This window comes from Motacilla alba, chromosome 4, assembly GCF_015832195.1.
Source record: "Motacilla alba alba isolate MOTALB_02 chromosome 4, Motacilla_alba_V1.0_pri, whole genome shotgun sequence".
Lineage (NCBI taxonomy): Eukaryota > Metazoa > Chordata > Aves > Passeriformes > Motacillidae > Motacilla > Motacilla alba.
Window position 1 is genome coordinate 65,813,990 of NC_052019.1, and position 12,117 is coordinate 65,826,106.

At 50.1% G+C, this 12,117-nt stretch overlaps 1 protein-coding gene across 1 annotated transcript in view; it reads right to left on the reverse strand.

The window, feature by feature from the left end:
* The window catches only part of FAT4 (FAT atypical cadherin 4), a gene marked incomplete at its 5' end in the record, with an annotated part of 125,239 nt that extends 113,577 nt beyond the window's left edge, over nucleotides 1-11,662 (reverse strand). Inside the window, one exon of the mRNA XM_038136631.1 lies at nucleotides 6,140-11,662. Within this exon, the coding sequence (XP_037992559.1) occupies nucleotides 6,140-11,662 (5,523 nt within the window). The remainder of the gene's footprint in view (nucleotides 1-6,139) is intronic.
* Nucleotides 11,663-12,117: the final 455 nt, after the last annotated feature.

Genomic DNA, 12,117 nt, shown 5'->3' on the forward strand with positions numbered 1-12,117 from the left:
AATTAAAAATAAGATTTATTAGAATAGAGAGAAACGTCGCAGTAAAACAAAGACACAGTTTCTCTAACGTATTTGGTATTATTCTTGGCAGAGCCCAGTCAGGCTATAAATTCACTGAAACAAATCAGTATGGCACTGATGCACCATTCTGATCTAGCATTGCTTTTCCAGACTTGGGGAACATGTGAGGAAAACTCTTTGTTTCACTTCAGTTTTAGTCACCATAAATTCCTTTCTTTAACTCTGACACGAGTGTGCTAGGGCTTGTCTCCATACAAGGTCTTGCACAGAGTAAGAAACCAAACTGAGTTAACAGTAATGCTGCTCCCTAGTCTAGACACAGTTAAAACAAACCGTACCAGCAGAACTATGTCATGCCAAGGGCTTGCCTTGATATAAATTAAATGGACACCTTGCTCCTGGAGGGGTGGGAAGCAGTAATTCAAACTTGGAAAGACTCAGAAGATGGAAACTTCTGCCAGTCAGAAGGGAATGAGCATCCTTTGGTGAGGCGCAGTCTCAGAGAAACTCCAGAAGAAACAGGACAACAACAACAGCAAAGATCTCAGCACCACCGACAACGTCCTGCCCCAGTAAAGATACAGGTGAGAGCTGGGGACACCAAGAGGGCAAAGCAAGCTTCGGTGACCAACTCCTGGAGCAAATGGGCAGCCACTCATTGCTTCACCTAACGCATGGAAAGAACACTGCACTCCCTCAGCCCTGGGGATATCACTTTACATGGAAAAGGACTTACTTATTAACATCGATAGGACCCAAGAACCATTTGGAGATTTGTACAAAGAATTTAACACTTAGCAAAAATAAGCACATGAAAATTTTGCCCTGTTTTTTGGCTATTATTTCTAGTGTTTGCACTAGAGACGCATGAAAAATATTATTTTCCGTAATAAAGAATGTTGTTTTTAGAAGTCTAGTGATTTTTAACATAAAAATTATTAGGTGACCTCACATGCAAAAATGCCCAAAGGCTGCTAAAATAGCAAAGAAATTAGAAATTCTAGATATTAAGAACATGTAGCAAGGCAGATTCATTAAAGAAATTAGAAAGGATGAAAAAAGGGCCAACTTTGAACCAAAACACACAAATTGGTTTTGAATAGTTTTCCACATAAGGAACATTCATCTCCCACTCCAGCTCAAGGACAGCTTAGAGATCCTTTTCCAGATCATGCAAATGACAGCAGTGACTTAAATAATTTCACATTTCTTAGAACCAGCAATATCAGTTTTAGGAAGAAAAAAAAAAGCGTCTTTGGAACTGGGACAAGGCAGCAGATTTTATTGTTTACTCCAACGTTTCATAAGCAGTTTCCTTTTTCAGGCAACAATTGATGTGCCATGTATCATTAAAGAATGAACCAATTTATAAATAGCATGAATACAAGGAGAACCCCATTGTTCTTATTTGCACTGGTAAATATAAGACATGCCAGATAAGACTTCTCTGAAGTGGGTGTCTAATTCCCTTACTAAATTTAAAGCCTTGCATTAGCCAGCTTGGCTGGAGAAGCAGCACCTTCAGTGTCTGGACCCACCAGGTCACCCCTCTTCCTCTCTCAGTGGGATGGTGAGTGACACCACGCCCCTGAAGCAGTACCCAGCCAAGGGATGCAGGAGTGACACAGAGCAAGCTCAGCCACAGGACATGAGACATCAGCCTAGGATGAGACAAAAGCTCCACATCAGCTATTTACATCATGCAATCCTAGGTTTATGGCAATGGCTGCACTTCCTACTGAGTCAAGGCAAGCCCTCCTGTGATTGTCTTTCCAGGAGGTCAGGGCCGTTCACTCTGCCTTTCTTCATTAAGGTGCAGATCTTTACCAAGCATTGTTTGAAATCCCTGTGTTACCTGAATAAGGAAGAAACACTTCCCCCACTTGGAAGTCCAAGATTCCAAACAGTGTCAATCTGTCACAGTTGAGACAGCCGCAACACAGAGTATCACCATACAGTATGAGAAAGCTTCCACCCACACAGAGTAACACCACACCACTTCAGAAAGTATCATCTGTAAGCATCTGCCCTTCCTTTCTTCAGCCCAGCCTTTTTTGCCCTCTGCTCCCTTTGGTGGTTGGTCAGTGCCCCTGGGCACTCCATGGCTCATTGCTGTCAATGCTGCTCACCTGCTTCTCACAGCTGTGCCCACTGGGGATGAGGCTCAGCCACAGCCCCACTCCCAGTCACCACAAACTGTGTGCCTACACAAATCACTAAGCACTCACAAGATGAAGATACAAATGCAGTGCAGAAGAAGACCTAAGAGTCCCATTTCACCCTGCCTGCAAATGAAGACAACCCCCCTCTTTCAAGAGGATATTACCATTCCCAGGTAAAAAGCACTAACAGGACCACTCCATGATCTACCTCTCCATGTATTTTCATTTTCAAATCAATACCAGCATAAAATCTTGCAGTTGAAGTTTATATGCCTTCCTCATTTACACTCTTCTCCTCCCTTCCTTGGGAGCTATGAACCTATTTAAAGTACATGAAAGATGTTGAGGAGTTCACCTCCCAAAGTGTTACCCCCTCTCAACTGGCATAGGTGATATATAAATCACTATAAATTATATACATAGGGCCACAACTCCCTTCAAGGAAGCCACCCACTGAAGGGTTAAACTCACAAACTGCAGATCCTGTCTAATTCCTCTTAATCCCTGGTTACACAGCACAGAAGATGAGGTATTGTCCCAGAGTCCCTATTATTGCTGCCAGACACAAAGCAGGGTACAACACACGGCCACCCAAAATATCCCACAGCATGCAGGATATTGCATGCATTGCCCCCTTGTTTGAGGAGGCGGGGCTGAGGGGCATCATGAGGTGTGCGAGTGATGCCAGTAGGCATTAGTCATTCTATATTAAATATAAAATCATGGCGGTGAAACCCTGAGCCCTGCCCAAAAGGCTAAAAGAGGATTTATGTTGGAAAGCCAAGAGAAAGGAGTTTAGCAGTTGCTGAGGGGTTTTTTTCCCCCAGCAGAAACATTAAAAAAGGTATAGAATAGCCAACTGAAGAGACCCCTTTAGGACACCTACATTATTCTTTTTTATATGAGATCAACAGTGATGATTGTATTAACCTAATGATAAATACAACAGGGGGGAAAAGCTGAGACTGATCAGCAAACACATTCCCACAATGTCAATTCATCTGGTCTGTCACTGCAGATTACAAATAGGATGAAAATCCAAAATAAAATTTAAAAAAAAAACAAGCTTTCAGATTCAACAACTACCACCCAAAATTACACCATCTAGCTGTAAAATACACTGGAAGAAGCACTTGAGTATTCTTTGGAATCTCAAATATTTGGTATTTGAAGAAAGCTTTACCTCACTATTTGCACTTTCCTGACACACATCCCACCACCACCACCACTTTTCTTTCCATATAGTAAAAACAAACACGGAACATACACAAGATAAAAAGCTAGTGATGAAAAAATAAACCACAAATTGTAAACAAACATTCTGTTTCCTAAACTTTTTTTGTTCCTTTACTGAAAATAACAGAACCCTTCAGTTTCAAGGCATGTCAGCTGCTCTGGGTTCAGCAAGGATTCCCCACAGTCCTGCCACTGCAAAGTTCTGCCCTTGGACACTCTGTTCACAGAGCACCTACATACAACTCTGGGAGCTCTGCAGTCGGTGGGTCTTCAGTCTGAACCCATAGGGCAAACCCCAGGGATGGATGAGAAATACTGAAAAGATACTTTCTCCTTCAGTTAGGGCACTAGGTGGATCTTTTCCATATATTTGATATTATTTAAGAAGGTAAATAAAATAAATTAGGGAGAAATTGGAGGGGAGGGGGGGGGAGGGAAATCCCACCACTTCCCAAGGACAAGGATTAATTCACTTCTTGAGCAAGTGGTTTCACGCAAGCCTGCTCTTCTTTTAGACTGCCTGCTGGCAAGACAAAGCCGAGTCACTGTTTCAAAACTGTAAATATCTCTATTTCACACTAGGTACCTGTCACCCAAACCCATTGCTGCAGTCTGTATTAGACAAAAGATCTATTAACTTCCCTACTCCCGCTGCTCTCCTCGCCAATCTCAGGCAGCACGTTTAGCACTGGGCAGCTCCCCACGCTCACTGGTTCGCTCACATGCCACAGTGCAATTAAGATGATTTCTGGCATCAGGGCAGAGAGCATGGCAGGCAATGAAGAATAATCATGTAGGCATTGTTAAGAATATGCTATTACCATTTTTCCCTTTTTTTTAACCATACTGAGATAGAATACCCAACACACTCTTCATAAGAGAAGACAGAAAATACACAATATTCACGTCCTTTCCCCACAAAAAAACAATCCAAACCATAACCAACAAACAAAATCAAAGAGAAAAAATATAAATATGTGAAAAAAAAGCTGTGTTGCTTATTCAGCAGCCACTGACAGTCAGCTTGCACACAGAATGTCAGTGTAGCAGTACTTGTGCCGGACAGCAAAAGCCTTCCAGAGAAATTCCATCAGTTAGAGGAAGACAGCATATGGTTATGTTTTTGAAAGTTGAAAGCTGATTATAATTTATAATACATTTATAAAGAAGCACAGTAAGCTAATTACATTTGGGAGAAGACACACTTTAGAGGCTATAAAGATACAACCAGTAATAGGAAATTCTAACTCCCAGTTATGCCTCTCAATGTTCTTTACAGAATAAAACATTTGCTTGTGATTTCAGAAGTGGTTTGCATTCAACAATGTAAAAGCTGTTTGAAGTTTCAATGGTTGTTCTCTTCCCTGCTCAGCAAATACTCACATTAAATGCTTTTACAACACGTAAGAATATTGCAGCCATAGGGTTGGGTCTCCTATGAGTCCTTCCCCAGTCAAGAAACTCTGCTCAAACTCAGAGCTGAAGGGTCCTGATCAAAATGCCCAATGGCAAGGGCCTGACCCTCAAAACAACTGTCCATCAAGACAAAATATGACACAAGAGTAAGGAAAAAATTATGAAGGTGTATCTTTTACAAATTGTTAGCAGGAGTACAAAGCCCTGCACAACAGGAATATTCTCATAAAAACAGTATGAATTACTTAAACCAGCAGCACTACTAAAATAGGTAATTTTCCAATATGCACACACAGCAGGATGGGATCACATCTTTGAGATGGAACAGTGCTCAAAATCCCTGACAATCACTTCAGAGAGGATCTGTCACGGCTAGTATAGGAGAGCAACATCACACACAGATCATACTTAACCTGCAGAAGAAACAACAAAAGCAGCTATGAAAAGAAAAAATCCACAGCTGTCAAGTAGGAATTGGAAATACCACTTCTGCTAAGATCAAACAAAAACCTGTAAACGACCACCACAGCATCAAAACTAACACTTAATTCCCAGGAGGAAGTAATGCTGGGAGATCTGTAGGGCTGTGCAGCACTGAGGGGTATGTTCAGCCAGAGAGGGAAATGGTTAAACCACTACAAACTACCACCATCCTCTCCTGGCTGGCCCACTCAGCAGTGCCAGCCCCAAATTTTCAGGAATTGCAAGTCAAAGGTGGTGAAGTGGAGAAGGCAGCTCCAGGAGATTCTGCAACTTAAAGCAACCACCAGACTCATTCTCACACCTAGCTTCTCAGTATTATCACAAAAGACAGCAGGAACGGTGTGAATGATCAGCTCTGTGACTGAAAACAGAGCAAATAAAACACTTGTACTTCACAGATGACGTTCCAAACATGGTTTCCACCCATTGCTTTTCAAGCTAGTCACGCAGAAAACCTTGAAAGACCCTCCAGCCAAGGCAAATGGCTTTGTGATAAGAGCAGTTTCCAACTAAAATGTTACACTTTTACCATCTGTCACATCCAGGAAGAGAAACCAAACCATTTTCATACTCATCAGTGAGTTAGGTAAAAAAGTAACCAAAATTGGAGGTGTGAGGGGACCTATCATCCCAGGGATTTAGCCAAGCAGGAATGGCAAGAACTTCCAAGACTGGAGACACTACATGAGCTGTTCAGAGCCCATGTCCAACACTGACACCTCAACTTCATGAAAAATCAGCCATAATCCTGGAGTAAAAAGACATATCAACCATATTAACACAGGAGTAAAAAGACAAATAATTGCTGAATAAACCTTTACCTCTGCTCGTTGCGTGCGGGGCAAAACAGACGACTTCTCAATGGCATAAACATCCACCAGGTAGAGCCGTGCTCCTTGCTCCCTGTCCAGAATGGCAGCGGTCTGGATGACCCCGGTGTGGCGCCCAATGGTGAAGAGGCGCCCGAGGCTCTTGTCCTCGCAGCGGACGGACACGATGTAATATTCCACCTGTGCCTCGGAGCCCCGCGGGCTCGCCGCTTCCAGGGATATCACATTTGTCCCAATGGGCTCGCCCTCCTTCAGGATGGTGATGTATTTCGGCTGAGTGAAAACAGGCCCGTCAACCCCTTGCAGAATTATAGTCATCTCAGTGGTGGATTTTCTCCTCTCGGGGCCCAGGTCGGTGGCAGAAACTATGAGATTGTAGATGAGCTGAGAAGGCACCAAGGCTGAGGCTACTCTTAAATCTCCGCTGTAGCGATCCACAATGAAGGTTTCGGTATCTCCATTGACTATCTCATACTCCACCTCCCCATTGGCACCCTCGTCAGGATCCGCAGCAATAATCGTGGTCAGGATTGAACCGATCACAACCGAGGGGTCGGCTGCGAGGGCGTTCTGCGATACGAACACAGGTACATTGTCATTTTGATCCGTCACCAGAACGGTCACGTTCTTGAGGGCAAAGCGCCTGGACTCCACAGGAACGGCCTGATCGGTGGCTTTGACTGTCAGCTCAAAGAGATTAGCAAACTCCCGATCGATTTCAGCATTGGTAAATATTGTCCCTCTCACCTCGTCGATACGGAAGTGATTCCCCCTCGGCATCTGCTGGATGATCGCATACGTTAGCTGCCCGTTAATATCCGCGTCTGGATCGTGAGCAGTCACGGAAATGACAGAGCTACCCACAGGAACGTTCTCAACAATCGATTTAAAGATGTCTCCCGGAGGAAAATGAGGGGGGTTATCATTGAAATCCCTAACGTGTATGACCACTGACATGGTGGAGGATCGCGGGGGCCTCCCTTGGTCTTTTGCCGTTATATTTAGCTTATACAGAGATTGTGTCTCAAAGTCCAGTTTCTTGGCAAGAAAAATACTCCCGGTGTTGGGACTGATGCTAAAGGTCCCGTGATTGTTTGTCCCTGTAATGCTGTAGTGGAGGTCAGCATTGTCACCTGAATCAGAATCAGTGGCAGTGACAGATGACACAAGTTCACCAACCCTCATATTTTCTAAGACATCCACTAACAAGGTTGATTTAGGGAAGGAAGGGCTGTTGTCATTTTCATCCAATACATCAATGCTCAACATGCAAGTTGAACTTAGGGAAACGGCTCCAGAGTCTACTGCTTGGATGACAAGGGAATACGATGCAGTAGCCTCATAATCTAGTCTGCCTACTAAGGTCACTTGGCCTGTGCTGCTGTCTATTACAAACTGGTTTTCTTCATTTCCCTTGATTACAGAATACTGAATCAACCCATTAACCCCCTCATCAACATCTGAGGCAGAAACTCGCAGCACCTGTGTCAGATTTGCTGCCAATTCTGATATAGTAGCTTGGTAAAGATCTTTCAAAAATTTGGGGGCGTTATCATTGATGTCTTTCATGTAGATCTGTACAGTTGCCTGATCTTTCAGAGGCTTTGGCAACCCCTGATCTGTGGCTATTACTGTAAGGCTAAATACTGCAGCTCCCCTCTGTCTCATGAGAGCTTCCCTGTCAAACTGATGAGTGCTTCTGATTTCCCCAGTTACTGTGTTCAGCTCAAAATCTGGCTGCATATGCTCAAATGAATACCTGACCTCACCATTTGGCCCAAAGTCTTTATCTACAGCATTTATTTTACCCACATACGACCCACCTCTCTGTTCCTCTTCAAAATAAAACACATAGTTGGTACTGTTGAACAGGGGCCTGTTATCGTTTACATCCTCCAGAATCACAGTAACGTTCACAGTAGCATTGAGTGGTTCTACTGCTCTATCAGAGGCAACGACCAGTAAAACATATCTTTCCTGAAGCTCACGGTCCAGTTCACTTTTTATATACAGCTGGCCATCTGGGAATATGCCAAAGGCATCCCCAGCATTTCCTTCAATTATACTGTAAGCTATTTCACCGTTCACTCCCGAGTCTTTGTCAGAAGCCTGTACCTTAAAGAACCTGGAATTCACAGGCTCTGACTCCAAAATAGTCATTTCATAGGAAAGCTGGTCAAACACAGGCGGATTATCATTTACATCATGGACAGAGACAGTCAGGATAAAGGCGGAGGACAGCTGAGGCACCCCCATATCCGAGGCCAGGATTTCAACCTGGTAAGACCCAGCATTTATGTCAAGCGGCCCCGTTAAGCTTATAGCACCAGTTTGATCATCGATTGAGAACAAGCCCTTTGGGTTTTGCTTAAGGCTGTAAAGGACCATGCCATTAACACCTTCATCGGGATCAAGAGCTTTGGCTTGGAATATGGTATGCCCGGCTTTCCAGTTCTCAACAACATTTACACTTTCCACCACTTGAATGAAGTGTGGGGAATTGTCATTTAAATCTTTGACAGTTATATTGACCACAGCATCGCCAGTTATCGCCCCACCTCTAGCAACCACCTTCAGCTGGTAAAATGCTTGCTCCTCCCTGTCAATAATACTGGCTGTGGTGATCTGCCCCGTCACCCTGTTGATGGCAAACACGCCCCTCTGGTCACCTGTCGTAATGAGGTAACTGATGTTGGTGTTGAGGTCCATGGTGGAAGCAAAAACAGTACCTACGTGGTAACCTAGGGCAACATTTTCAAAGACAACAAAACTGTACGTGCCCTGGCTGAAAACAGGGGGGTTGTCCTGTGTGTCCAAGACAGTGATGGTGACAATGGCTTGGTTCTGTGACTGAAGATGGCCACCATCAGTGGCCACGATCTGCAACTGGTAAGCAGTTTTCTCCTCCCTGTCCAGGGCTATTTTTGTTGTGATGACCCCTGTCTGCCCATGGACCTGAAACCTGGAGGTATCTCCAGCTGAGATGCTGTATTTGACTGTCCCATTGGGGCCCAGATCGGGATCCGTGGCAGACACGGTGGTCACATAGGTTCCAGCTGGCTCATTCTCTTGGATATGGGCAAAATACTGAATGGGGTAAAAGACAGGGCTATTGTCATTCACATCCAAGACGGTCACATTAACTCGGGCTACCGAAGAAAGGGGAGGAGAGCCCAAATCAGTGGCCAAGACCTGCAAGGAGAAGTGAGACTGCTCCTCCCGGTCCAGCTGCGAGATGGTGCTGAGCTTGCCTGAAACTGGGTCCAGGCGAAACATCTGGCGAGGGGTCACAGAGGAGGGGCCAACTGCTGCCAGAGCTGGCTCAGCTTCCTGCAGGGAGAAGTGGACAGTCCCATTGTCCCCCAGGTCCCCATCAGTGGCACTCAGGACAAGCAGCTCAGTTCCTGATGGGGAGTTTTCAGCCAGGGACACCTGGTAACCCTCAGGCTGACCGAAGCGAGGCTTGTTGTCATTGACATCCAGGATGGTCACCACCAGCTGTGCGTAGGAGAATTTAGGCTGCACCCCCTGGTCACGGGCACTGATGTTGAGCACCACCTGAGAAGCAGTCTCCCGGTCCAGCCTGCTGGAGCTGGATGTGCCCGCAGCAGTGCCACCCTCGGGGACAGCCGTGGTGACCAGCCCGCTGTGCTCGCTGATGCGGAACCAGCCCAGCTCGTTGCCCGAGACGATGCTGTACTTGAGGTTGGCGTTGAGGCCCGAGTCACGGTCCGTGGCACTGAGGCCCCGCACATAACTGCCCGGGGGCACGTCCTCGCTGATGTTCACCCTGTACACTGACTGCCCGAAGACAGGCGGGTGGTCGTTGATGTCATTCACAAAGATCACCAGGCTGGCCACCGAGGAGCGGCTCACGGGAGCTGCCACCGCTCCATCGGGGGAAAAGACGGAAGTGGGGGAGCCTGGAGGTGGCGGTGGGGCCCCGTAATTATCCGCCACTGCCACGGTAAGGTTATAAGCCGGGATGCGTTCCCGGTCCAGCGCAGCCGCTACCTTGATAAGGCTGAGGTTGGGTACCTTACTGCTGTGCACCTCAAAGTGCCGCTGCTCGTTTCCCGCCAGGATGGACACGGAGATGTTCCCGTTGGCCGCCGGAGAGTCGGCATCGCTCACCGTCAGCAGGGCCACCACCGTGCCGGGGGCCGCGTTCTCATCCACAGAGGCAAACCGGGAGGTGGCCGGGAAGTAGCGGAACTTCACCCGGGGCTCGTTGTCGTTGACGTCGAGCAGGCGGATGAGGGCCTCGGCCCGGCCGCTCAGCGCCGGCACCCCGCGGTCCATGGCCTGGACCGTCAGCGAGTACTGCTGCCGCATCTCGTAGTCCAAGCGCTCACGGATGCGGATCACCCCACTCTCAGGGTCCACCTCAAAGGGGAGGCTGCCAGCCCCGTCCCCAGCACCGCTGCCATCGCCTCCTTCCAGGCGGTAGCGGATGTCAGCATTGGTGCCCTCATCGGCATCGGCCGCAGTGACCTGGAGAACGCTGGCCCCGACGGGCGCATCCTCAGGCACTCGTGCCTGGTAAAGTGTCTGGCTGAAGATGGGGGGGTTATCATTGATATCCTGGACGGTGACGTTGACCTGAAGGTACCCTCGCCGACGGGGCTCGCCCTTGTCCTCCACCTGCACCAACAGCTGGTAGGTGGGGGTGGCCTCCCGGTCCAGCCCTCCACGGGAAACCAAGTGCAGGAAAGCCCCCTCGCCGCTGGGGTTGAGGGTGATGTTGAGGCGGAAGCGGCCCTCCTCGTTGCCGGCCACAATCCGATAGGAGCCATGGTCCACGCCATTGGTGCCACTGTCGGCGTCAGTGGCAGTGTCCAGGATGAGCTGGCGCCCGCTGCCCGTGTCCTCCTTGAAAGTCACCACGATGGAGGGGTCGGGGAAGACGGGCGCGTTGTCGTTGAGGTCGAGCACCAGGACGCGCACCTCGCTGGGGTAGGTGGGCTGGCTGGAGAGCACCACCAAGTCCACCACGTCGCTGGCCAGGCTCTCGCGGTCGATGGTGGCGCGGGTGTGCAGGGCGCCCGAGGTGGCGTTGATGGCGAAGAGCTCGTGGTGCTCGCTCAGGCGGTAGGTGAAGCCGGGCCGGGTGGCGATGGTGCCCACCCAAGTGCCGGGCGGCTGCTCCTCCAGCACCCGGAACACCTGGCGCGGCTCCGCGGCGGCGCTCCCCAGCGGCGGCAGCAGCAGCGACAGCAGCGACAGCAGCAGCGGCGGCCCGCGGGCGGCGGGGGGGGCGGCCCATGGCGACCCGCGGGCGCAGCGCCCCGAGGGGGCGGCCCGGCGCCGCCGCTCGCCCCGCTCCCGCTGCCCTGCCCGCCGGCTCTCTCGGCACCCGCGGACGCTGCGCTCCGGACGCGGAGTGGAGCGGAGCCGGCGGCGCGCCGCGCTCACGGGACGCTCCGGCTCTGCCTCTGCCGCCGCTCCTCCCGCCGCCGCTCCGGGGCTGGGGGGCGGCCGGAGGCGCCGCGCCGCATCGCCGCTCAGCAGCCGCCGCCGCTACCGCCGGGGCCCCCGCTGCCCGCCGCTCCTGCGCGGTGCCCGCCGCCCCGCCGGCATACCCGGGCGCACGGCGGCCGAGGCGGTCCGTGATCCGCGGCCGCCCGGACCCAACTTTGCCCGGCGCTCATGGATCCCGGCCCTCTTGACGCCCGGGCCGGCTCCCCCCACGGCCGCCCATTGGCCGCCGAGCCGCGCCGCCCCGCCCCGGCCCGCCCCCCGCACCTGAGGGGCCGCCCCGGCGGGACCGGGACGGGCGGGCAGCGAGGGGGAGCCCCCCAGCCGCGCCGGGAGCGGCGCGCGGCTCCCCCGGGACGCTGCTGCCTGCGGCGGGGAGCGAGCCGGGAGCCGGGAGGAGTGGGCCGGGCTGCCCCGGGCTGCCCCGCGTACCGGGGGACGGGGCTGCGGCGGGCGCCGCTTACTTTGGAGGCAGTTCTGGAGGGAACTTG